This window comes from Balaenoptera musculus, chromosome 2, assembly GCF_009873245.2.
Source record: "Balaenoptera musculus isolate JJ_BM4_2016_0621 chromosome 2, mBalMus1.pri.v3, whole genome shotgun sequence".
NCBI classification, from domain to species: Eukaryota; Metazoa; Chordata; class Mammalia; order Artiodactyla; family Balaenopteridae; genus Balaenoptera; species Balaenoptera musculus.
In genome coordinates, this window is record NC_045786.1 from 100361942 (window position 1) to 100386017 (window position 24076).

Genomic DNA, 24076 nt, shown 5'->3' on the forward strand with positions numbered 1-24076 from the left:
GCTTTGCTTTTGAGGTAGGCAGCTGCTTGCTTAGCAGGGTTGCTATTAGATCTTCTCTCAAACTAAGATTCCGGGTATCCATTCAATATAGGATTAATATTACACAGCCTGTGGGGAGAGATACTACTTCTCAGAACTTTCTCAAGAAAAGTAATAAGGCCAGAGTATTTTATGAAGATCTGGACACAGAGGCCTAACCAGTCAGAGGTTTTTTTAAACATCAGTATAAAACCACAATAACCACTCACGCGTAAAAGAAAAGTACACTGAGGAACTAAATGCTAGGATGATTGGAGGTTAGTAAAATCTAATTCTATTTACAGTACAAGAGCATCAGGGATAAACACGCCCATAAATGCTACATTTTTGTTACATGATTTCTAAACCTTATCTAAGGCACCTTACCATGTCTTAGTTCCTTTAGCAGCTCCTCTTGAAGCTGAAGCAAAAAGTTGTAATTTTCTTGAACCTCCTGAGAAGGATCAACCATCAAAGTGCGAACAAGGTTGGAGCAGTAAGATTTGAAGCGAATACCCATGGCACAGGTAATGGCCCCAAAATGCATGTGATTCTTGTCACTAGAGACCAAAGGAAGAAAGCATTTCATTACACAAACTAGTGAAGTCCTTAGTATCACTAACACACACATCTGTAATCATTACCTTTCCCTGCTATGTCCCAAAGCTGAAGCGGAAAAATGACCTAAACTTTTTTTTAAAAGAACAAACTAGTTTATGAATGCTCTGGAGTAACTTTAATGGCCAAAGCTTTTAGGATAAAAATTCAGTAAAAAGTTGCTGTATCCTAAGTATGTAAAACATATATTGAATTTTATTCATTATAGCCTAACAACATGGTGGTAAGGCATCACCTTTCCACCAGTCCACTATGAATTCACTATGAATTAATCCTTTCCAACCAACCAGGACACACAGCATTCTTTACAGTATTTTTATTTTTATTTTATTTACTTATTTATTTTAAAGCCTATGGTTATAACATCATTGCATGTATGTATGAATTTATTTATTTATTGGTTGCGTTGTGTCTCAGTTGCGGCATGCTGGATCTTCGTTGAGGCGTGCAGGATCTTTCGTTGTGGCACAGGCTCTTCGTTGTCGCGCACGAGCTTCTCTCTAGTTGTGGTGTGCGGGTTTTTCTCTCTCTAGTTGTGGCGCACGGGCTCCAGGGTGTGTGGGCTCTGTAGCTGTGGCGCACGGGGTCCAGAGCACGTGGGCTCTGTAGTTGCAGCACGCGGGCTCTTTCATTGAGGCACGCGAGCTCAGTAGCTGTGGTGCGTGGGCTTAGTTGCCCAGCGGCTTGTGGGATCTTAGTTCCCCAACCAGGGATCGAACCCACGTCCCCTGCATTGGAAGGCAGATTCTTTACCACTGGACCACCAAGGAAGTCCCCTCTTTACAGTATTTTTTAAAAATTAGAAGGGGAATTACATTACGATATATCTAATAAGATTTTTTTTCAACGTTTTACATTTTTCTCGGCATTTTAAATCATCTGGAAAAGGCTTACAATCAAATACTCAAGTAAGAAATGAGTAACTGTAAAATAAAATAAAAATATGCATAGAATAAGACAAGAAGATAATGTAAACAGCAGGCTAATGATTATTCTTTCTCCTCCTACTTTTTTGAATTCCAGAATGAGTCCAAGAAAGTAACAGGCCAAAGGCTGAAATGCTCTGGTTGTTGTTATATTTTGAAATTCTCCTACTTACCTCACCACACTGAACTTGAGGTTATAGTTGCCACCACTCTGAATGATAGGAGGGTAACACATTTCCACAGTAGAAGGGTCTGCCCCGGCTAGGTATTTTTTCTCTTCTATGGCCTTTTCCACAGACTCAGCCAATTTGCTGTGTCGAACTTTCTGTAAGTATATCCAGAAATAAAACAATACTTACTAGAGAGTGGCAGAGGAGTGTTGAGTTTTTGGATATTACCATTTGAAGATAACATATATCCTGATATCATATAGGATGCTATAGAAGTCTTACGAAGTGGTTTATGCACCACTTAAAGCAAATTTAGAGAATATGTGGAATATGTGTACATGTAAAGCAAATTTAGAGAATATGTGGAATTCACAGCTATTCAAGGAATTCTCAAGTGAAATACTGGGTAACCTCCAGAAACCACAGTGCAGGTTTATAGTTATTTTGAAAGAGAGCTGGCACAATTACACACCAACTTATGTATCAAAGGAAGCCGAACACACACCAAAAAACGCTGCATGGGAGAGACTTACTTCTGCTTCATTAAAACAGTAAAAAGACGCCCCCCTCTCTTTTCACCTCATCTGCATCGACTATTTCCATGACTCTTTCCTTGAAGAATTTGTTGAAGACCTCAGAGGTGATGCTGGCTGCTTTCTTCATTAGATTGAGCTCTCCATCCTCCTTTACAGCAATGGTATAGGCCACAACTGCACTGATGTCTATCTGCAGTCAAAGCGATAAACAGTTTCTAATATGCAGACACAGAATTGCTAAAGAAATATCTCTCCCCCAAGTCAAATATTATCAGTGATGATATTTGGTTATTTAATAGCAAACTACTCATCAGCAGTCTGCAGAATATCTAAATCTCCTCTTCTTGGATTGAATAAACATCTGAAAGAGCTCTTTACCAGGTCACTGGTGTATTCTAAGAGGCATTAAACTAATGTATCATTTAAAATGTAAATATAAATGTCTCTCTCTTGAGGTTTCCATAAAGGCTGAAGGAAGGCAGACAGGAAAGAAAAGAAAAACAAAACAAAATTTTTTTTGGCCAAGAGATTTTCCTCAGTTTCCCTCTGAAGTACCTGAACTCTCTCCTGAATGCCTCATTCCTAATTGGAAAGTAAAACTGGCTTACTGCTCAGCCGAAGGGAATGAAAAATGGAAATGTGAATGAATATATAGCTTTCCCAAAACAAATTCTCTGCATTATCTGTTATGGAAGCGCCTCACAATTTTGTCTTCTCAACTCTCAATGTGCCTATTTCCAAGAGTATTCTTACTTTGTCAAAGCCCTCTTTGTTGAGGCAGTCATTCCAGCTCTTCATGAACTCTCCTGGGAATTTGTCTTTGCTGAACACTCCAATCTTCTTGCCATTCTTGCTTTCTTTAATGGCTTCAATCATTTTATCAAAGCTGCTCTTATTACTTTCATTCTATCAGTGCCACAGGGAGGAAAAGGGGTTCAGTTTTAGAATTAGACATCTATGTTCCACTAGTACTAGGCAGAGAATATTCTAAACTACAGAAAGAATAAATTCTATTTCCCCTTCTACTACCTACTTCTTTAGGGCAGACTATAACACACCAAAAGGTAATGCAAAATTTCTTTGGATATCTTTATATGCTTAAGTGAAGTACCATATAAACTGAGAAGGCTATTCTTTTTCTTCAGGAACAGCTAAGAAACTCAAATACAAAGGTGAACAACATTTTGAGAAGAAATCTTCTCAGAAGAGAAGTGGGCAGTATAACAAAAAAGATTACATTTGATAAAAACTGGAAATGAGGTATGCCTCATTTTCCTTAAGGATATTGAAAGCTATTTGTTCTAATTAAGGCGCTCAGATTAAAACAAACAAGTTGACAGTGTCCTCAAGAATGGATAAAGTTAGTGTTCACCAGAATTTCATAACCCATTTGTCTTACTGCAGAACTGATAGGACTATTGAACTCTTTTCTTCCTGACTAACACATGACAGTCAGCTAAATCTTCCCCTGTATTTTTTAAATTCCTAGAAGGCTTTTCTGTTTATCACTTTTAAACATTCTTTCACATTTATGACACTTTCTTTATTAGTCTGACCTTTTCTCGTATGAGCAGTGTGATGGCAGGGGCTCCATTAGCATTCTCATTGCCCTTAGTGTTAGCAATCTGTTTCAAGAACTCCACTTTTTTCTTGCTGGCCATAAAGATGATTTTGTCATCACAGAAGACCATGATAGTATCAGTTAGTTCATAACCAAAGAGCCATGTCTATGGGAAAAGACAACAGCGTGTACAGATACAAAAAAATTAATGTACTTACACAGAAATATTTATAAATTAAGGTATCTGGAATAAACTTCCAAATAATCTTGGAATGGGGGAACCTGGATGTAGATTCAAATGAAATGAGATTGGTCAGGAGTTGACAATTTATTGGATAATAAATTGGGTACCCAGGAGTTCAATGTATTCTTTTATCTACTTTTATTTGTTTGAAACATTCCATAATAAAGACCATCAAATCATTTGGATAATTTGTGTTTATAGGAAATATATTACTGTTTAGTAGGACAGAAATGCATAAAACAAGAGACAGAGAAGCACCTCAGGGAACTGTGCATTCCAGCTCCCCAAAGATTGCTAGTTGCCTACCAATTACTCACATCTTCTCTCTCAAAGAGACTCATGACCGTTAGCTGGGCAAAATGCTCAGCACAAAGACCCTATTTCCCATCCTTTCTTGTAGCTAAGCATGACCATTAGATTAAATTTGGGCCAATAAGTTATAAGTAGAAGTATTCTGTGGGACTTCAAGCAAGTCTCTTTAAAAAAGGAGGGAGGGTCTCCCATTTTATTCCCTCTCTCCATTCTTTTTGCTTGGAATGCAGATATAAGGGTGAAGCTGCAGCAAATTTTGCAAAATGAGCACAAGGGCTATACTCTATGGATGGCAGAGTAGAGACCGGGAAAAAACCTGGGTCCCTGAAGACTATCTAAGAGAAAAAGCAGTGTTTTTTTTAACCCACTGTTATTTAGATTTTTCTGTTATTTAAAGTTAAATCCATCCTAATTTATATACTTCTCTTCTTTTTTCCTTATGTTCTAAATCAGTGCTGTTCACTGAACTTTTTGTGACAGAAATATTCTATATGTCCTCTGTCTAACATGATAGCCACTACTGAGTACTTGAGACTTAGGACTGAGGAGTTAAAACTTTAATGTGGCTAGCAGCTACCATATTGAACAGTACAGTAGCTGATTCAATGACTCTCAGGGCTAAACACAGCTGTAAATTTCTCACCTGTAAGGCAGTTGATTTGGCATAAACGATTTCTTCATCAACACCCACTGATACAACAATGGCATCAACGTTGGCATACTCATCTTCTCCTTTCTGAAAAGTAGAGTAAGTAATTTGTTCATTTTCTTTCACACTAGCAAAATAGGAATACAAACTTCAGTATTTGCCCAAGATATGTATAATTTTTTCCTAACAGAAATTCTAAGTTTAAGGTACATTATTTGCCTGGCAACCTCACAGCCATCACTTACTCTACTTTTAAAACAGCTTTCTGAGACAGAATTCACATACAAGTCACCCACTTTAAGTGTACCATTCAGTGGTTTTCAGTGTATTTAGTTATGCAGCTATCACAAATTTTAGAACATTTTCATCCTCCCCCCAAAAACCCAGTAGCAATAATTATCCATCTCCCCCCCAGCCCTAGGCAACCACTAATCTCATTTGTCCCTAAGGGTTTGTCTATTCTGGGCATTTCATATAAATGGAATCATAATATGTGGCGTTTGTGTCTGGCTTCTTTCACTTAACATGCTTTCAAGGTTCATCTATGTTGTAGTATGTATCAATACCACATTCCTTTTTATTGCTGAGTAACATTCCATTATGTGGATATACCACATTGTATCCATTCATCAATTGTTTGATATTTGGGTTGTTTCCATCTTTTGGCTACTATGAATAATGCTGCTATAAACATTCATGGAAGTTTCTGTGTGCACATATTTCGCTTGAGTATATATCTAGGTGAGGAATTGCTGGTTATATGGTAACTCTATGTTTAACTTTTTGAGGAAACACCAGACCGTTTTCTAAAGTGCCTGCACTATTTTACATTCCCAATAGTAATGTATGAGGGTTCCACTTTCTCCACATGCTGACCAACACTTATCTTTTTTATTATTTTATTATTTATATAGCCACCCAATGGGTATGAAGTAGTATCTCACTGTAGGTTTGATTTACATTTGCCTAATCTAATGATGTTGACTGAGTCCCCATTCACATGATTCCTGATAACCTGTATACCCTTTCTGGAGAAGTGTGTATTCAGATCCTTTGCCCATTCTGTAACTGGGTTACTGCTTTATTACAAAGCTTTAAGAGTTATTTTTATGTTCTAGATATAAGTCTCTTACCAGATATGATTGGCATTATTTTCTCCCATTCAGTGGGTTTTCTTTCACTTTCGTAATGATGTTGTCCTTTGAAGCACAAAAGTTTTTAAATTTAAAGAAGTCCAAATTCTTTTCTTGTGCTTTTCATGTCATATCTAAGGTGGCTTTGCCTAACGCAAGGACATGAAGATTTACCTATACTTTCTTCTACAACAGTTTTATAGTTTTAGCTCTTATATTTAGATCTATGACTCATTTTTGAGTAAATTTTTGTATATGGTGTGAGGAAGGGGCCTAACTTCATTATTTCGCATGCAGATAACCATTTGTTCCAGCACCAAGGCAGTGGCACCAAACTATGTCCTTCACTATCATACACTCATAGGAAAAAAAGCCAGTTTCACTAAAAAATGTTCTTGACACAGTAAAAATGATTATTATGAAATTCTAACCCTTGAGTATATGTCTTTTTAATATTCTGTGTAAAGAAATGGGAAGTACACACAAAGCATTTCTGTGTGCAAACTGAAGTATGATGGTTGTCTCAAGGAAAAGCACTTGTATAATTACTTGAGTAACAAACTGAACTAGCCATTTAAACAGAGTTGGGCATCTGGCATACATTTTCTTGAAAATGAATTAAGTGAGCCTATCACTTCAAGGAAAACAAATGACAAACGTGTTGTCAATGATGAAATTCGAGTTTTCAAGCAAAAATCAAAATTTTGAAAAACCTGTACCCACCATTGTGAACTTGACAGCTTCTCTACTTACTCAAGACTTTTCTGATATCGGTGGTGATATTAACATACATGATTCTCCAATATCATAAAATGAAATGTGTACATTTACCAGATCTGTACAACTGAGGGAACCAATATTTTCCAAATAAGCAACGCATGATATTACAAAATCATCCATGGGTAAAGGATCAAAGGTGCAAAACAGACCCATAACTTGAGTATGAAAAGTTCACTGCTGTGGTTTTAGATTCCACATTACAACTAACTTTCAAGAGATTACCACTTCCAGACTTTTAGTGTAGTAATAACAAAGAATATCCATAATTATCTGAAAAGGTTATTAAAATTTCTCCCTTTTCCAGCTTCATGTATGTATGAAGCCAAATTTCTTTACGTACTTGATACAACACATACAAAGAAATACTTTGTGGGGACCTGAATAATTTAAGAATGTAAAGGGGTCCTGATATCAAAGAGTTTGAGAACCACTGTGCTATGATTCCTACGACATATATTAACACTAACTCTGGCATCAAATATTCTCTCCTCCCCAAAATTTTGCTACATGCATTCCAACTATGGGATTTTGTGGCACTAGAATTACTAGTACCTTGATAACCCCCCAAAATTAGCAACAGGTACTCCCCTATATTTAATGCTTACGTGTTCTGGCTACTGACATATATTTCCTAAACATCTGTCTACAAAAAAACACCACTGAAACTAACCAAAAAGTCCCTTTTAGTATTTTTTGATACTTGAAATCTTGGTTGAGTCAAAATTTTTTAGCAAAAAAACACGTACGAAAATACAAAATACACAGTAATAAATTTTTAAAAAGTATATGAAGAGGGACTTCCCTGGTGGCACAGTGGTTAAGAATCTGCCTGCCAATGCAGGGGGCACGGGTTTGATCCCTGGTCTGGGAAGATCCCACATGCCACGGAGCATCTAAGCCCGTGCGCCACAACTACTGAGCCCACGTGCCACAACTACTGAAGCCCACGCACCTAGAGCCCATGCTCCACAACAAGAGAAGCCACCGCAATGAGAAGCTTGCACACCACAACAAAGAGCAGCCCCCGCTCACGGCAACTAGAGAAAGCCCACACACAGCAACGAAGACCCAACGCAGCCAAAAGAAAAAAGTATATGAAGAATATAATTATGTAATTTAATCATTAATAATATGGGAAAACCATATAAAGGGATCTCAATATAACTGAAAGTAGGGAGAGAGAAAAAAAGACCCACGTATTCAGCTTTTTTATGAAGATAAGGGAAACAAATCCATCAAAATCTCCAGGATTTCAATGAATATAAAATGCCTGGTTTTCCACTGCCCATCAAAAAGGTAAGAGGATGAATTCTAATTTCTCTTGGAACCCATGTGCTTTGACCATTTCATAGAATATTCTTGATTGATTCTTTACAAACACCAGTGGGCTCTAACATCAGAAAAAATAAATAACAGCAGAATTTAATATCTAAAGATAATAAATTTAAATAAAATTTTTCTTACAATGTGATTCAATGAAAAGGATTACAGTAAAGCCAAACATTTTCACAGCAAAATCTGGGGCACTACTTTGTATTTTCAAACCTTATGAGGAGTACAAATGCCTTATACAGGTTACATCTGCAAACAGTCTTCTGAAACTGTGGGAGATTTTTAATAATCTGCTTGTAAAACTTACATGATAAGTTACCAAAGTAACGTTATAATAAAGTTATATATAATACTAAAATATTTTCAGATTAACTTGTGTCTGGAATTTGTTCTAAAATACTGGAGTGGGGGTGGGGGACTGGCAAAAAGAAAGAGAAGCCACAAGGCTGGCAGCCGCTGCCCTAGGGCCAGGCCTACGGTCAGCTCCAGGTGCTGGCTGTTAGAGGCAGCTGGGGCTCAACTCTGCTGCTTAACCGGCTCCAGATTCCCACGTGACCTCTTCTGCTGGGGAGGTCTTTAGGACTCAGACTTGAGCCCCTGTCAAATCTGGACTTACGATTTCTGTGCTCCCTTTTCTAGATGAACCATTTTGCAGCAGTGACCCCTGGTGTGCAGACTCTCAACATCCACCAAACCCTTTCCGTCTCCAAAGCCTGCCACTTTCCAGTCTGTCTGGTCCACTTAAAACTCAAGTGTTGCTGAAACAGGTGTTTCAGATGGGAACAGTATTTACTGAGAAAGCACTTTCTGTATGTAATCTACAATCCTCACGATAAAACTTTAGCTGTAGTATGCATCATCATATTCAAAACCCCAAGTCAAGACCTAACACACTCAAAACTCCCACATAAATACATAGGCAGTTCTCACACTAATGATGATTTAGGCTTAAAAAAAAACAACAAAAAAAAGGTGCTGCAAGTCTAATTAAAATACACATATTAAGTTTAAGATATATTTTTCATTAGGATACAATTATTATAACAGGCAAAGTTATACTTTTTCTGTCATCTCTATCTCTTTCAGTTAACAAAACAGAGGAGAGAATATTTTCATTAGGGTCCTTAAGATAAAGATGAAATTCTTTGGAAGGTTTTTGATTTTTATCTATAAGGAGACCTAGGGTCATTTGACACAATTTTCCGCCTTCTATATTTAGAAAGACAGTATGCTTCAGTGGTAAGGGCTCACTGTGAAGCCAGACTGCCTGGGCTTTAAGCCATGACCCCACCACTTATTGTGACCCAACCTCTCTGTGCTCCAGTCTCCTCCATCTTCACATCTAGAAGTGTTGCTGTGAGAATTCAATGAGCTAATGTGTATAAGGTACTTAGAATAGTGCCTAGCCCACATTAACTACTATATGTTTCCCGTTACTATTAAAGACTGAAATGTAGAAGAAACAGGCAGAACACTCTTTGACATAAATCATAGCAATACTTTTTTTGGATCTGTCTCCTAAAGTAAAGGAAATAAAAGCAAAAATAAACAAATGAGACCTAAGCTTTTGCACAGCAAACCACCAACAAAATGAAAATAAAACCTCCTAAATGGGAGAAAATATTTACAAATGATATGAATAAAAAATATATATGGGCTTCCCTGGTGGTGCAGTGGTTGGGAATCTGCCTGCCAATGCAGGGGACACGGGTTCGAGCCCTGGTCTGGGAAGATCCCACGTGCCGCGAAGCAACTAGGCCCGTGAACCACAACTACTGAGCCTGCGCGTCTGGAGCCTGTGCTCCGCAACAAGAGAGGCCCGCGCACCGCGATGAAGAGTGATCCCCGCTTGCCGCAACTAGAGAAAGCCCTCGCACAGAAATGAAGACCCAACACAGCTAAAATAAATAAATAAATTTATTTAAAAAAAAAAATATATATATATCCAAAATATATAAACAGCTCATACAACTCAATATCAAAAAACCAAACAACCCGATTAGAAAATGGGCAGAAGACCTAAATAAACATTTTTCCGAAGAAGACACACAGATGGCCAAAAGGCACATGAAAAGATGCTCAACATCATTAATCATCAGAGAAATGCAAATCAAAGCTACAGTGAGATACCACCTCACATCAGCCAGAATGGCTATCATCAAAAACAACACAAGTAAATGCTGGCGAGGAGGTTGAGAAAAGGGAACCTTTGTGCACTGTTGGTGGGAATGTAAATTTGTGCAGCCACTGTACACTATGGAGGTTCCTGAAAAAACAAAATTCAGAACTACCATATGATCAGCAATTCTACTCCTGGGTATATATCCGAAGAAAATGAAAACATTAATTCGAAAGGATATATGGGGACATTAGCTCATTTAATTCTCACAGCAACACTTATAGATGTAAAGATGGAGTAGACTGGAGCTCAGAGAGGTTGGGTCACAATAAGTGGTGGGGTCATGGCTTCAAGCCCAGGCAGTCTGGCTTCAGAGTGAGCCCTTACCCAGTAGGCATATACGGGGTGGTGCAATGGTTAAGAATCCACCTGCCAGGGCTTCCCTGGTGGCGCAGTGGTTGAGAGTCTGCCTGCCAATGCAGGGGACACGGGTTCGAGCCCTGGTCTGGGGGGATCCCACATGCCGCGGAGCAACTAGGCCCGTGAGCCACAATTGCTGAGCCTGCGCGTCTGGAGCCTGTGCTCCGCGGCAGGAGAGGCCGCGATAGTGAGAGGCCCGCGCACTGTGATGAGGAGTGGCCCCCACTTGCCGCAACTAGAGAAAGCCCTTGCACAGAAACGAAGACCCAACACAGCAATCAATCAATCAATCAATCAATCAATAAAAAAAAAAAAAAAAAAAGAATCCACCTGCCAATGCAGAGGACACGGGTTCGATCCCCAGTCTGGGAAGATCCCACATGCCGCGGAGCAACTAAGCCCGCGCACTACAACTACTGAAGCCCACGCACCTAGAGCCCGTGCTCTGCAACGAGAGAAGCCACCGCAATGAGAAGCCCAGGCACCGAAACAAAGAGTAGCCCCCGCTCGCCTCAACTAGAGAAAGACCGCGCACAGCAACGAAGACCCAATGCAGCCAAAAAGAAAAAAAAATATATGCACCCCAATGTTCATTGCAGCATTATTTACAATAGCCAAGATATGGAAGCAACCTAAGTGTCCATCAACAGATGAATGGATAAAGATGTGGGGCGTACGTGTATACACACACACACACACACACACAGGAATATTACACTCAGCCATAAAAAAGAATGAAATTTTTCCATCTCCAACAACATGGATGGACTTAGAAGGTATTATGCTTAGTGAAAAAAGTCAGAGAAATACAAATACTGTATGATATAACTTATATGCAAAAGCTAAAAAATAAACTAGTGACTATAACGAAACAGACTCACAGATATAGAAAACAAACTAGTGGTTACCAGTGGGGAGGGACAAAATAGGGGTAAGCGGCTAAGACGTGCAAACTACCATGTATAAAATAAACAAACTATAAGGACATATTGTATAGCACAGGGAATACAGCCAATCTTTTATAACTATAACTGGAATATAACCTTTAAAAATATAACCTAAAAAAATATTACAATTTAATAATATCAATTGTGCTTACATTATCTTTATTTTTTAACAGCAATTTTTTATTTTTTGGAAAGTGACACAATTGTCCATTTACAGTGATATAAAGTATGTTCTCTGGATGTATTAAGGTTAAAGAGTTTTTTGGAAGATGAAAAGAGGACAGAGAGTGGTAAATGACTAAGTGCCTGACAAGCATTCTCAGCCGGAAGATGTTGATGTTAAGTGTGCGTATCTCATAGAGCCCTAATGGGCTCAGGGCTCGGGAGGCACCAAGTATTAGAGAAAGGGAAAGGGACATATTGACAAGGTATAAGTTCAGAGCTAAGAACAGAAGGTCTGGTCAGCAAGCTTAAGTCCCCAGTTCTCGGAAGCCCTGAGACAACTCCTAATCCTTCCGCAAAGAGACTTAATTTATTCTCTGGAGAAAGGAGCTCTAGATACTAGGCCCAGCAGAAGGCAAGTACTAAATGCTGAAGAATTAAATGAAAATCTGTTTTCTGAATGACAACAACTGCCCCAAAGACAAGAATTAGAGGACTCTTCTTTGAGCATCACTGAATTCAGAGAAAATACTTCAGATACTGTCAGTATCTGGGGGTTCTCCATGGAATAAGCTAACCTATTCACGCTATCGTAACCCCTTCTCTACTAGTTGAGAGACCCTGTTCATGCAGAGCTTCCCACCAGTTTCTTATTACCTTATTCTTAATACAAATGGGTAGCCAAGCCTCATTTTGATTTTTGTGAAGTGTCCTTCATGTAAGAGAGAAAGCAAAGAAATCCAGAGGAAACAGGCATGGCCGAGGACAGAAAATAAAAATCAAATAAAACATCCCCTATAAGAGAAATAAATATAGTACATCCATGAAACGAGAAAAGAATAGGGGACAAAAAAGAACTTAGAAAAAAAAAATTCAATAAAAAGTGGTAAAATAAAGTTAAGAAACAGTATCTGGAAGTAGAAGATAAAGAGACAGGAAATGAAATGGAAAGATAATAAATTTAAGCCAAAAGGTCTAAACATTACTAAATCGGAATTTCAGGGGGAAAATAAACCAGATCACTGAGGAAACGGGGAGAAAATGATCAATGAATGCAAAATTCCAGCACTGACGGATGTGAGTCTTGAGACTAAAATGGCCCCCCACTTCCCAACTCAATGCAAAGGGGGTGGGGGGGAAAGACTCATACCAGGGCAGTGAAATTTCAAAACACAAGGAATAAAGAGATGTTTTACAGAGAACAATAGGCCACATATATTGGAACAGGAAATAGAATCACATCAGCCTTCTTCTCAAAAATAAGACTGAGGGGCTTCCCTGGTGGTGCAGTGGTTGAGAGTCTGCCTGCCAATGCAGGGGACACGGGTTCGAGCCCTGGTATGGGAAGATCCCACGTGCCGCGGAGCAGCTAAGCCCGTGAGCCACAACTACTGAGCCTGCGCGTCTGGAGCCTGTGCTCCGCAACAAGAGAGGCCGCGATGGTGAGAGGCCCGCACACCACGATGAAGAGTGGTCCCCACTTGCCGCAACTAGAGAAAGCCCTCGCACAGAAACGAAGACTCAACACAGTCATAAATAAAATAAATAAATAAATAAAAAGAGCGTGAATTTCTTAAAAAAAAAAAAAATAAGACTGAGAGCTTGAAGGCTGACAAATAGCTTCAAAATTCTGAGCAGAATTCTCAGAGATTTTCAACCTTGAATTTTATACCCACTGAACTATATTAACCAAAAGTGGAGACAGAATAAAACTTTTTAAGACACATAAGGGCGCAAGAAACATCTATTCTCTGTATTCTTTCCTAAGAAGCTCTTAGAGAAATGCTCTAATAAAAAAAAAAGGAAAAAAAATCAAGACATGGACTGTAGGATACAGGGGACACTGGAAAGTTCCAAGGTTCAACAGGCCTAGAGAGCAACCCGTACAGATAGAGCAGAATAATGTAAGGCTGAGTGGGTGGGTGGGTGGGTGTTGGTGGTATTTAAAAAACAAACACAGAAATAATAAAATATCTGATGAGTGTGAAAATTTTAGAATAAAAAATTGATGAGATTATGACAGATATGCAGGAAAAAAATTAGGGCTAGGGACATTTAAAAGAGGAGAGAAATTGAAGTAATCATTAATGCCAGGAAAAATGAAAAACTGCAGAGAAAAGGAAAGGTAATTAATTGTACTCTACTGCTTCGCCCAGCAGTGAAAATAGTTGCATGAGCATAACAATGTAAACTGACTGATTTTACTAAAACTTTTTGGGGAAAAAAACTTATCAAGAGGGATGGATATGTGATAAAGCAAGTATGATAAAATATTAACTGTGTAAACTAGGTGGGGGTACATGGGTTCTTACTGGAAATTTCTTTTACCTTTCTGTATGCTGAAATTTTTCGTAACTGTGTCAAGAAGAAAATTTACAGGAAGTGTCAGGAGGTAGGGAAGCTGGAATGAACATGATGGTATAAGAGAGTTAAATTTCAATCCTAACCTACCAAAACGAGTTAATATCTACAACTGATAAATCAAGAAATAGCAGTATATAAATATTACTTCAAAATATGAAAGAAAGTGAATAACTGGAAAGTAGGTGCTTCTGGGGCAGGTGACTGTTTTTTGTTAAGGCTTTTAGAACTATTTGGTTTTTTAAAACCTATGTATGTATTACTTGATTAAAACTGATTTTTTAAAGTGCAAAGTAAGTAATATAAGTGGTAAGGAATCGGCAAAAATTGTGAAGGTGGTATCTGAATGATAAAAGTTGGGGAAATACTGCAGCAGAGGAACAACTATTTTCCTTTGAACCAAAGGGGTACTGTATTAAAACACAAAACATCTTTGAAGTCTCTAGTTATAGCTAAGATACCGATCTAATTCATCACCCAAACTGAGACAGTTTTGAGAATAAAAAAGTATGCCACTAATTACGTATGTACAACAGGTGAATAGTTCCAGGAAAGGCAGGACTTAAGATCATCCTGAGTACAGTCTCCATAAAAATCTCTTCAAACCAAGAAAGGAATGCATGAGAGCTCAGAAATCAAGTTACCATCATTCACTGAGTGCCTACTACATGCCAGGCACTGCACTTGGTAACAGTGATAAAAAATAAATAAGGGACTTCCCTGGTGGCACAGTGGTTGAGAATCTGCCTGCCAGTGCGAGGGACATGGGTTTGAGCCCTGGCCCGGGAAGATCCCACATGCTGCAGAGCAGCTGGGCCCCTGCACCACAACTGCTGAGCAACCCCCGCTCTCCACAACTAGAGAAAGCCCGCACACAGCAACGAAGACCCAGTGCAGCCAAAAATAAATAAATAAAAATAAATTTATTAAATAAATAAATAAATAAAAATTTGAGTAAGCAAGAATAAATGAATCCTAACCTGCCCAGGCATTTACTTCCATCTAGCTTTCCTCTTCACTCAAGAAACCAAAGCATTATTTAAACCTTTCTCTAGCTCACGCCAGAGATAAATGAGCCATAATGAACTGAGAGGGGTAGAGAAGCAAGCCGTTATCTGTTGAAAGTAGTATGGAAATTGCCCATATTTTAAAGAACCTTCCTAAGCCACAAAAGATTACTGCCTAGTCTTAGAGAGCAATCCAGAACAAGAAACTTGTCCACAACAAAAATCAGCAAAGAGCCAGAAATTGCCACTCAAGAGAAACACTGACACTATAGGTTATTAGTTTTCTCCACAGGCACAAACTTCCTTTTGGAGGCTGGAGCCACTCACTCCTCAATCCTGACCAGTAGTGCAGCACCATATGAATGAATGCAATGGATCAGCACTCCTTTTGAAAACAGCTGCTATTCTGATTTTTTATGGAACTCTTTTGGGTTAAAAGGCAGATGACTGAAGTCAAGGTTCACACACATGGCAGCATGTCCTAATAGGTAGGTCTCAAATGAGTTATAGGTGTGCATGGATACAGTATTCCCTCAGCTCTCAAAGCAGCTGGGACCCCAGGATGGCGGGTAACCTATCCCCTTGTACCCTATGCAGTACTAATTCTATCACTTGGTTAAAAACAATCATAATCATGAAAAGGCTGGGAAGCCCTGAATATGGACCCAGTAAGTGTAAGAAGACAGAGGAGAAGCCCCCAGCTGACGCTCATGATCCAATACCATCACCTGGGGTTCTCTAAAGCAGAACAGACAGGTGCTGCAAACCCCTCCTGCTCGGAGCAGTTCTCATTTTAAAAAAAATGAGAGGCGGGCTTCCCTGGTGGCGCAGTGGTTAAGAATCCGCCTGCCGATGCAGGGAACAAGGGTTCAAGCCCTGGTCTGGGAAGTTCCCACATGCCGCAGAGCAACTAAGCCCGTGTGCCACAACTACTGAGCCTGTGCTCTAGAGCCCACGAGCCACAACTACGGAAGCCGGCGTGCCTAAAGCCCATGCACCGCAACAAGAAAAGCCACCACTATGAGAAGCCCGCGCACCGCAACTAGAGAACGCCTGCACGCAGCAACAAAAACCCAACACAAATAAATAAATAAATAAATAAAAGTGGGTGTGGAGCCCAAACTAATCTTTTAGTTAATTTTTGTCATAACAGAGATTTCTTTGCAGATGGGAGCTGACAACACATGGCTTGGGATTTATATAGTTAACTTCAAGTTATTCTCATTTCAATGCCAGTTTTCTTATTCAAAAAAAAAAAAAAAGTGTAGAAAAACAAATATAGCTTGCACCTGTACATTTCACTATTTTCCTGCTGCAGCTAAGAGGATAAGCAACCAGAACTTATCCCAGAAAACTATGATCTCTGGTTAAGCAGATCAGAATCAAAGTACTGCAACCTGGAGCGACAATGCATAAAGAAATTCTACAGGTGGGTTCTAGGCATAGTTATTAAAATTTACAGTTATAAAAAAGCAGAAAGTCTATTCAAATAAGATTTTTCATAATGATACACCACAAATTTTGCTAATGAGTACATTTTTATACTGATTTGGCTTGTAACTTTGTATCACCAAGATCTTATTGAAGTCTAACATGCTCCTTTCAAATGACAGGAGGGCCAAGATAAATTTTAATGATTTTTGAGAAGCAAACAAAAAAATGGGGGCCAATAACTTTCATGGATTTAAAGACTGTCATTTGACATTAAGTTTGCCAATCTGTCTCCAGGCCTCAAGCTTTTCCTAGTTTCATGCTTTGCATTCACCTATCATGTAGAGGAGCTTTGAGCTCTAAATTAATCTTAGCTTCCATACATGGTCTAGAGAGGATAATTTGATAAACTCTGAATCACTGGGACTAGAAGCAACCACGACAGCAAAGGTGTGTAATTTTGGGGTCTATGGGTGGAAGAGAGGGCTTTTGATTATTACTTGTACAATAGTACTTTAGGAAATATCTGGGCATTTAGAAAGAGTTTTTCTAATACGGATCACATTCAAACTTTAAAATGTGACAGTGAGAGAAACTGTAAAAACATCTGGTAGAAATTAACCAATAAAAAATTTTTAAATAAAATTTATGTTCGGCTTTTGCCTAGCATAGAGTCCTTATTTTTGCTTCTCATAAAATGCAAAGAACCCATTTTATTTTCAATTATCTAATGCATTTATGCTCAAAAGATGAAACATGCACAGGTACCTTTAATATGAATGGTAGGGAAATGACCAATTTTAATAGCTTAGTTTTTAGAAGATCAGTTTGAAAGGCAATTTACAATGCTGAAATCAGAACTGATCATTTTTGTCAGGACGCTTTTCAGATTTGAAAAAGTCTTCATTAGTTTTATCTTCCCTGAATGACAGAGTTCAGAAGCCAGACTTAAGCTAGATAGCTCAGAATGCACCACGGGATGCAATCAAATGTTTGAATTGATAACTTACCAGCATAAAAATAAAATCGTTAACTGGGGACTTTTTCAAGCAGCAAAAATGCCCAATCCCCAGAAGACTGGGAACTGCAACAGCTCTTTTTCTAAACACGTGCCCCGGATACTCAACCAAGGAGGAAAACTAATGAGGTTTTAGGCAACACATCGTTTTTTGTATTAACTAAAGCCTGCAGGTTTTCAGCGTTAGGTTTCTGTGTTGCCCACAGCAGGGCCTAGAACATGAGGCGGTTGCGCGTGAGCAGTATTTCTTTTTTTAACTCCAGCAACAGCCCCGCAAACGATAAACGCCAAGAGCCCGATTCACATTCTCTTGGACCCTCCATCCATCCTTGACGAAATGGTGGTAATTCTGGCGGGACCTGGGGCGCAACACTGTGGTTCTGGGAGGACAGAGCGAGTGCGTGGGTGTGTGCGAACACTGCAGGAGGGGGCAGCAAGACTTGATCACGGAGTGGGAGGGAAGGATGATGATGCCTCTCGTAGGGCGGGAAGAAACTACGAGAGGTGGTTGTTATGCATGACGGGGGCTGGCACGCGGGGAAGATGGTGGTGGCCGCAGGGCAGGGTGATTGCCGGGGGGATTCCCTGTTACTGGGCGGCACTCGGAGCCGCCTGAGGTGAATGATCTTGGGAGCAACTAAAGCGGCGCGACACTGAACCCGGGAATTCCCGACGGAAAGGGGAAAAAAGGCGCCGAGAAACTGGGTTATTATGGGATGGCAAAGGGGGCTCCCTAGGGAAAATTACGGGATCTATCTCACCCTCCAATTGCTGTACAGTCTCTTCACTCGCCGGTAATAAGCGTCTTTGTCCAGAGTTACAGCCATAGCCACAGACGCCGCTCCTCCTCGGGTTCCGAGAATCACGCGAGGTCCCGGCTCCGCCACCCGCTCTCGGCCCTGGAATCCCGCACTCTCCCAGTGACCCGGAAGTATCGACCTCAAAGATGCCCTTTCCGCTTCCGGGTCCCAGCAGCGCTTGGGATTCTTTTATTTTATTTTTTTTTAAAATCCTTCCTTCGGAGGTAGGGGGAGGAGAGGATGGAAAAGAGTGGGGAAAGCAACAAAATATGTAACGGAAAAAGAGTCCAGATTTTCGCGGGGTTTTCTTGTCAATTTAGCAACAGCCGCACGAGAGTCGACGGCGTCACGTGACCCCCTGCACCCGCCCTTACTCTCTGCCAGGCCGCGGTTTCCAGGCGCTCGAACTCCTTGCCGAGGCGGCGGCGGCGACCACCGCTGGGCACTGCGAAGGAGGCGGGAGTCCTGACGTGCCGGCCCCGCCCCACACAAGCTGCCGCGCGCGGGTGCAGTGGCCCCACCCAAAGGAAGGGGAAGCGGAAAGAGCGGGGTCTGGCGTGGGGTAGGAGTGGGAAGACTGCAGCGTAACTCGGTCCGTTCCTCTCCTAGAAAAGGTGCGGAAGTAAAAGCCTCTGCTGCTTCAGGGCTGGAAGGATCCTCGGCGCCAGGACGCTGGGTCAGGGGCTCCGGGCGGACAGAGCTCAAACCTGGGAGAGGAGCCCACCCTGCCCGTAAGACTAAACTAGGGCCGGCGCTACGGGGGAAGGGCTTCGCCATAGAAAGGGAAATTAAATGCCCAGGCTTCATTTGAGCGCTAGGGTGATAGGGGAAGGGTCAAAGGAAACAAATGGCTTGAGGGAATTTATAGAATGCACCCCCCGCCAAGTCGTGACCGCGTCCTTTCAGTTAGCCAGTCCCCTTGCCGCAGTTCATGAAGTGACACCATTCTTACGGCTTCCCCAAAGCACCGTTATTTCAGTTAATTCGAAACAAAATGTACGTGGGTCTTGACGACATTCTTCCTTCTCATCTCTTCTAAGAACTTGGGAGTTTGAATCTGGAACAACATTTTGCCTGACATTTAGCTTAGATCGTTTCCTTGCCTTTGGTAAGGTGGAGAGCCTAGGCTTATATATAACCCTTTAATGGAGTATGGATGACTTGTCTGCCCTATCCAACGTAACTTCGCATGAACAGTAATGAACTTTAGGAAAGTGATGTTGAAATTACCCATCGTGAACATCAACTCTTAATATATTGGGTTTGAGCAAATGTAGAACAAGGGAAGAGTGGGAAAGGATTAACTTAAATTTATTAATGCCAAGGGGAAGGAAGGTAACAGTTCCTGACCCTCCAGCTGTATCCACAGTTCGGTCAGGAACAGGCTCTGCCGGAGGCTAGTGCCAGCGCTACATAGTCTGTGGTTAATGGAGGTGTCTAGGGAGGGGTGAGCACATCAGCTGCTCTAGTCTCCTTTCCTTCCCCAGAAGCGAGGAAGTAGTCATGTATTGTTTTAGGAGTTCCCCTGCCCAGCCAATCCTCTCAAATTTGGAAGCAATCAGGTACAAGTTTTCTTTTTCCTTTTCACCTCCTGGAGTCCTGGGTTTCCCCACATCTCCCCTGCCCCTCCCACTTTTCCACAGTCCAAGGGCCAGAGTAAATGAAAATACAGCAGCCACCCAAGCGATGGGGAGCATGATGGGGCTTCAGTCATCACCATCTTCGCTGGAGTCTGAGTTGGCTGGCATCATAGGATCATCAATGAGTGAGAAGTCCCTTTCTGAGCTATCATAGCCCTGAGATAAATCATCATCATCATCTTCATCCTCATCGTCCTCATCCTCCTCAGGTTGCAGTGGTGGCAACCTCAAGGCAGTACCAGAGGTGGTAGTGGCTGGTGAAGAAGGGTAGCCAGTGGCTCTCAGGCCTGGATGGTGATGGTGGTGATGGTGGGGGTGGGGGTGGTGGTGGTGGTGATGAAGCATGGTGCTGGAGTCTACATGAGGGGATGATGCTGCACCACCCATCACAAACGGCATAAAAGGCAAAGACGCAGAAGTGGCACTGCTGTGACCCAGAGATGACACAGGCTGCAGGCCACTACTGCTGTGTTGGAAGGTATTATGCAGAGACAGGGACCCAGTGCCTCCACCCTGCATCAGGGCCATCATCTTAGAAAGGTCTGGTCGCATCCTGCGGGCCCGCTTCTTGCTGCTGTCCGGTGCAATAGGCCCTGGCAAAACCCGGTTGAAGACTGTTTCAGCATGATGACCCTGGGAGGAAGGAACAGAACATAGTAAAAAGAAAGGAAGAAAAAAAAACCAAAAGTCAACGGAGTCCTAGCATACAAATGCTTTTTCACTGAATCTATCTTTAGCAGGGGCAAAACTAGTCAGATGAGGCTTGATGGTAATGGGGAAGAGGAAAAGCAGGATGTAGCTGGTTGAAGCATTATAATGCTGAAGCCAAGAGCAAGGATTTGACACTGACACTCACGTGAACCAGAGCTTTGATTTTCTTCCATGACTACACTGTACCTTTACTCCAGCCAACCATTTCAAAATTACTCACCTTTGTAAATAAGCGGCCTGAGTACGACAGTGAATGAATCAGTACTTGCACAGTATGCTTTACTGATGGCGGGCTGTTCACATGATCTTACCATGTGAAGTACAGCACGACAATACTGACATTTACAATACTATCCTTCATTATTGCGTCAGAGTGGGGTAAACTCAAGATAGACCAGATTAAGATTCTGGATGTCTGGAACACCAAAAAAGATTATGGGATAGCTCCTTACCAAATTTACTAAAGTACGTTTTATTCCACATTGATAAAAAAACTTACATATCTGCTGAATTTTAAATTGCTTCATCTAGATGGTCTCACTATAAATTTTGTTTAAGTTCTCTGAAGCTGGAACTTATTACTTTGCTAGACCTAAGTACAGTACTGGGTAAACTGGCAATAAAGTCAGACAATTAGTACCTGTGTCTCTGGACTTGCCCAATCTAAGCCTGACCTTTCTGACCTGGAGAAAACAAACATCTCAAAACTCTATTTGTTTAGGCTTTAAAATGTCACTATAACAGCACCAAATCACTGTAGGGTCCGGTAATGATATAGTGCTAGATACGCCATCAATTCTGCAGTAAGAATTCTGTACTAATCACATTATAATTTTCTGTGATTTCCTATGATCTTTTTTCTTAGAGTTATCAACTGACTATAAAGAAGTGCAGGGAGGGAGATGCAAGAGGGAAGAGATATGGGAACATATGTATATGTGTAACTGATTCACTTTGTTATAAAACAAAGTAACACACCATTGTAAAGCAATTATACTCCAATAAAGATGTTTAAAAAAAAAAAAAAAAGAAGTGCAAAAGTACTTGAGGTAAAAATAGGTAATCCTGGAGGAAAAGCCTTCCTTACAGGCTGCTCTATAATGTTAAATTCAAGACAGAGAAGGTATCAGCCTCCTCGCCATCAGCCTCCCATATCAACCATTCTGCGTATTACACCCTTGGTTCCATGGAGGCTAAGAGGGAAAATTAAAACACTCTTCCATGGTAACAATATTTATATGAAACCACTTTCACCAATATAAAAATAATAAATAAGCCTTATAAATTCACCTCACAAATAAATATATATTATGTGCAAAATAATGTTCTTCTCAATTTGTTAAATGCAAAAGACAGATATTTTTCATTTGGAAATTAATTTTGTTAAAAGATAAACCATGTGGTTTTATGTATATATCACATACATATAAAGATGTATACAAAAGATCAAATGGGAATGATTAGATAAAGTGAGTAGACAAAGTGCTAGTCCATTTTAAATGCTTACCAAACCAAACCATGATTTATATATGTTTATGTTTAAACAATATGACTATTGTCCAAAGTAAGGCAAACAGAGCCAAGAGAAACTTTTGCAGTTATATTTTGATGGAAAGGATTATGGGTTCTTAATCCACCAAATCTATAACCATGATAAAAGTATAAGTACATCTGAAAATAATGGAATTAACTCATGACCAAAATTGTTATTATAAACTAGAAAACATGATTTCCTGTCTTTTTCCATTACTGGCATATTATTAGTGGTTCTCAAGCTCTTGTACGTTGGGAAACCCCATGACTGTTTTCTTTAGTAGGTCCCAAATCACTTCTTTTTTTTTCTGGCTGCATTGCATGGCTTGCAGGTTCCCCAACCAGGGATTGAACCCGGGCCCTCAGCAGTGAAAGCGCAGAGTCCTAACCACTGCACCGCCAGGGAATTCCCCAAATCACTTCTAAAATATATAGAATCATAAAACTTTTAAGAGATTATCTACTCCAAAACCCTCAACTTTTCAGGATACGCAAATTGAAAAAGTTAAAGGATCTGCCTAAAATCCCCTAGTCAGTAGAACAGCAGGATAAGGCCTTGAATTTTCTAACACATCTTACTAATTCTTACATTTTAATATGCTTAAAGTGCTAAAGTTAGCTTTTAGAATTTTATGCTCTTCTAGAGATGACGATGCCACAGGACTGTAAAAATACCAATAAAAATACTATGGTTTCTTTCTTTGTGAACCGAAGATAAATTTTCTCAAACATACGCTGGAAAAAAGATAAGTAACATTAAATAATTTCTCTAGTCATATCTAGTGTGGGAACAGAGTGATAATACCTCAAGTCTCACTCACCCTTTTTCCATTCCTAGAGTTAGCTGTCTGTACTGGTTCCATTCCCAAACAGTTCAATTCTGCCTTATTATTTTTTTTACATCTCTGCCACTTCTGTTTTCTGCGATCCTCCATATACTGCAATAGAAAAGCTGCAGTTATCCTAAAGGAATAAAAAAATCTTCTCTGGAGTAATCATTAAGGTACTAGTGTCTACTTTGACCATAAATGCTTATTGTGTGGATAAATTAAGGATTAGTCCTACTGGAAAACTGCCATGAAGCAGACTTCTCCAAAAAAATTAGGTCATTATGTAATAGTTCAATGGTAAATATTTACCTAGCATTTAGTTTAACAAGTACTGTAACATTATTTTGATCCTCACAACTCTGTGAAGTAGGAAGACTAAGTATAATTACTCTTATTTTGCCGATGGAGAAACAATGACATAATATATGGCATGCTTCCTCCCTCTCACACAGCTTAAATACCAAGGGAATGACTTTAAATCTTGCTGCATGGAACTGCCACTCACCGCTAGAAATCGGGGATCGACAGCGAACTCTGGATGACCCTGTAACCACATCTCCAGTTCAGCCCGGCGAGGGGCATCCTCACCCACCAGCAAAGTCCCATCCACCTTATTGATGACAGGGATCCGGGTCTCCAGGTCCACATCAAGGTGATTAGGCTCTTCCATGCACTCCACCTCCAGCTGCAAACCCAGAATCCACCCCCATGAGCACATACTCTTCTTTTGGGTAGGGAGGGAGGGGGAGCAGAGCCAATGGTAGGCATAAAATAATATCTTCTACTCCCTCAATCCCAACTGCCTTCATCAATTACTG

General features: G+C 40.3%; 2 protein-coding genes across 10 annotated transcripts in view; both read right to left on the reverse strand.

The window, feature by feature from the left end:
• SUPT16H (SPT16 homolog, facilitates chromatin remodeling subunit) overlaps window positions 1-18988 on the reverse strand; it is a 34340-nt gene extending 15352 nt beyond the window's left edge. Inside the window, exons 1-8 of one of the 2 annotated variants that reach the window (XM_036844577.1) lie at window positions 18506-18638; window positions 6168-6233; window positions 5029-5121; window positions 3825-3995; window positions 3022-3174; window positions 2312-2458; window positions 1736-1887; window positions 406-578 (exon numbers count right to left, since the gene is read on the reverse strand). In XM_036844577.1, the coding sequence (XP_036700472.1) occupies window positions 406-578; window positions 1736-1887; window positions 2312-2458; window positions 3022-3174; window positions 3825-3959 (760 nt within the window). In that variant the 5' untranslated portion in view covers window positions 3960-3995; window positions 5029-5121; window positions 6168-6233; window positions 18506-18638. Of the gene's footprint in view, window positions 1-405; window positions 579-1735; window positions 1888-2311; window positions 2459-3021; window positions 3175-3824; window positions 3996-5028; window positions 5122-6167; window positions 6234-18505 lie in introns of both variants that reach the window. The other variant, XM_036844576.1, reaches the window with a different exon arrangement.
• An 843-nt stretch (window positions 18989-19831) lies between these two features.
• The window catches only part of CHD8 (chromodomain helicase DNA binding protein 8), a 56973-nt gene continuing 52728 nt past the window's right edge, over window positions 19832-24076 (reverse strand). For 7 of the 8 annotated variants that reach the window (XM_036844570.1, XM_036844569.1, XM_036844573.1 and 4 more), the window contains 3 exons: window positions 23764-23943; window positions 23250-23366; window positions 19832-20817 (listed from right to left, as the gene is read on the reverse strand). In XM_036844570.1, the coding sequence (XP_036700465.1) occupies window positions 20251-20817; window positions 23250-23366; window positions 23764-23943 (864 nt within the window). In that variant the 3' untranslated portion in view covers window positions 19832-20250. The remainder of the gene's footprint in view (window positions 20818-23249; window positions 23367-23763; window positions 23944-24076) is intronic. The other variant, XM_036844572.1, reaches the window with a different exon arrangement.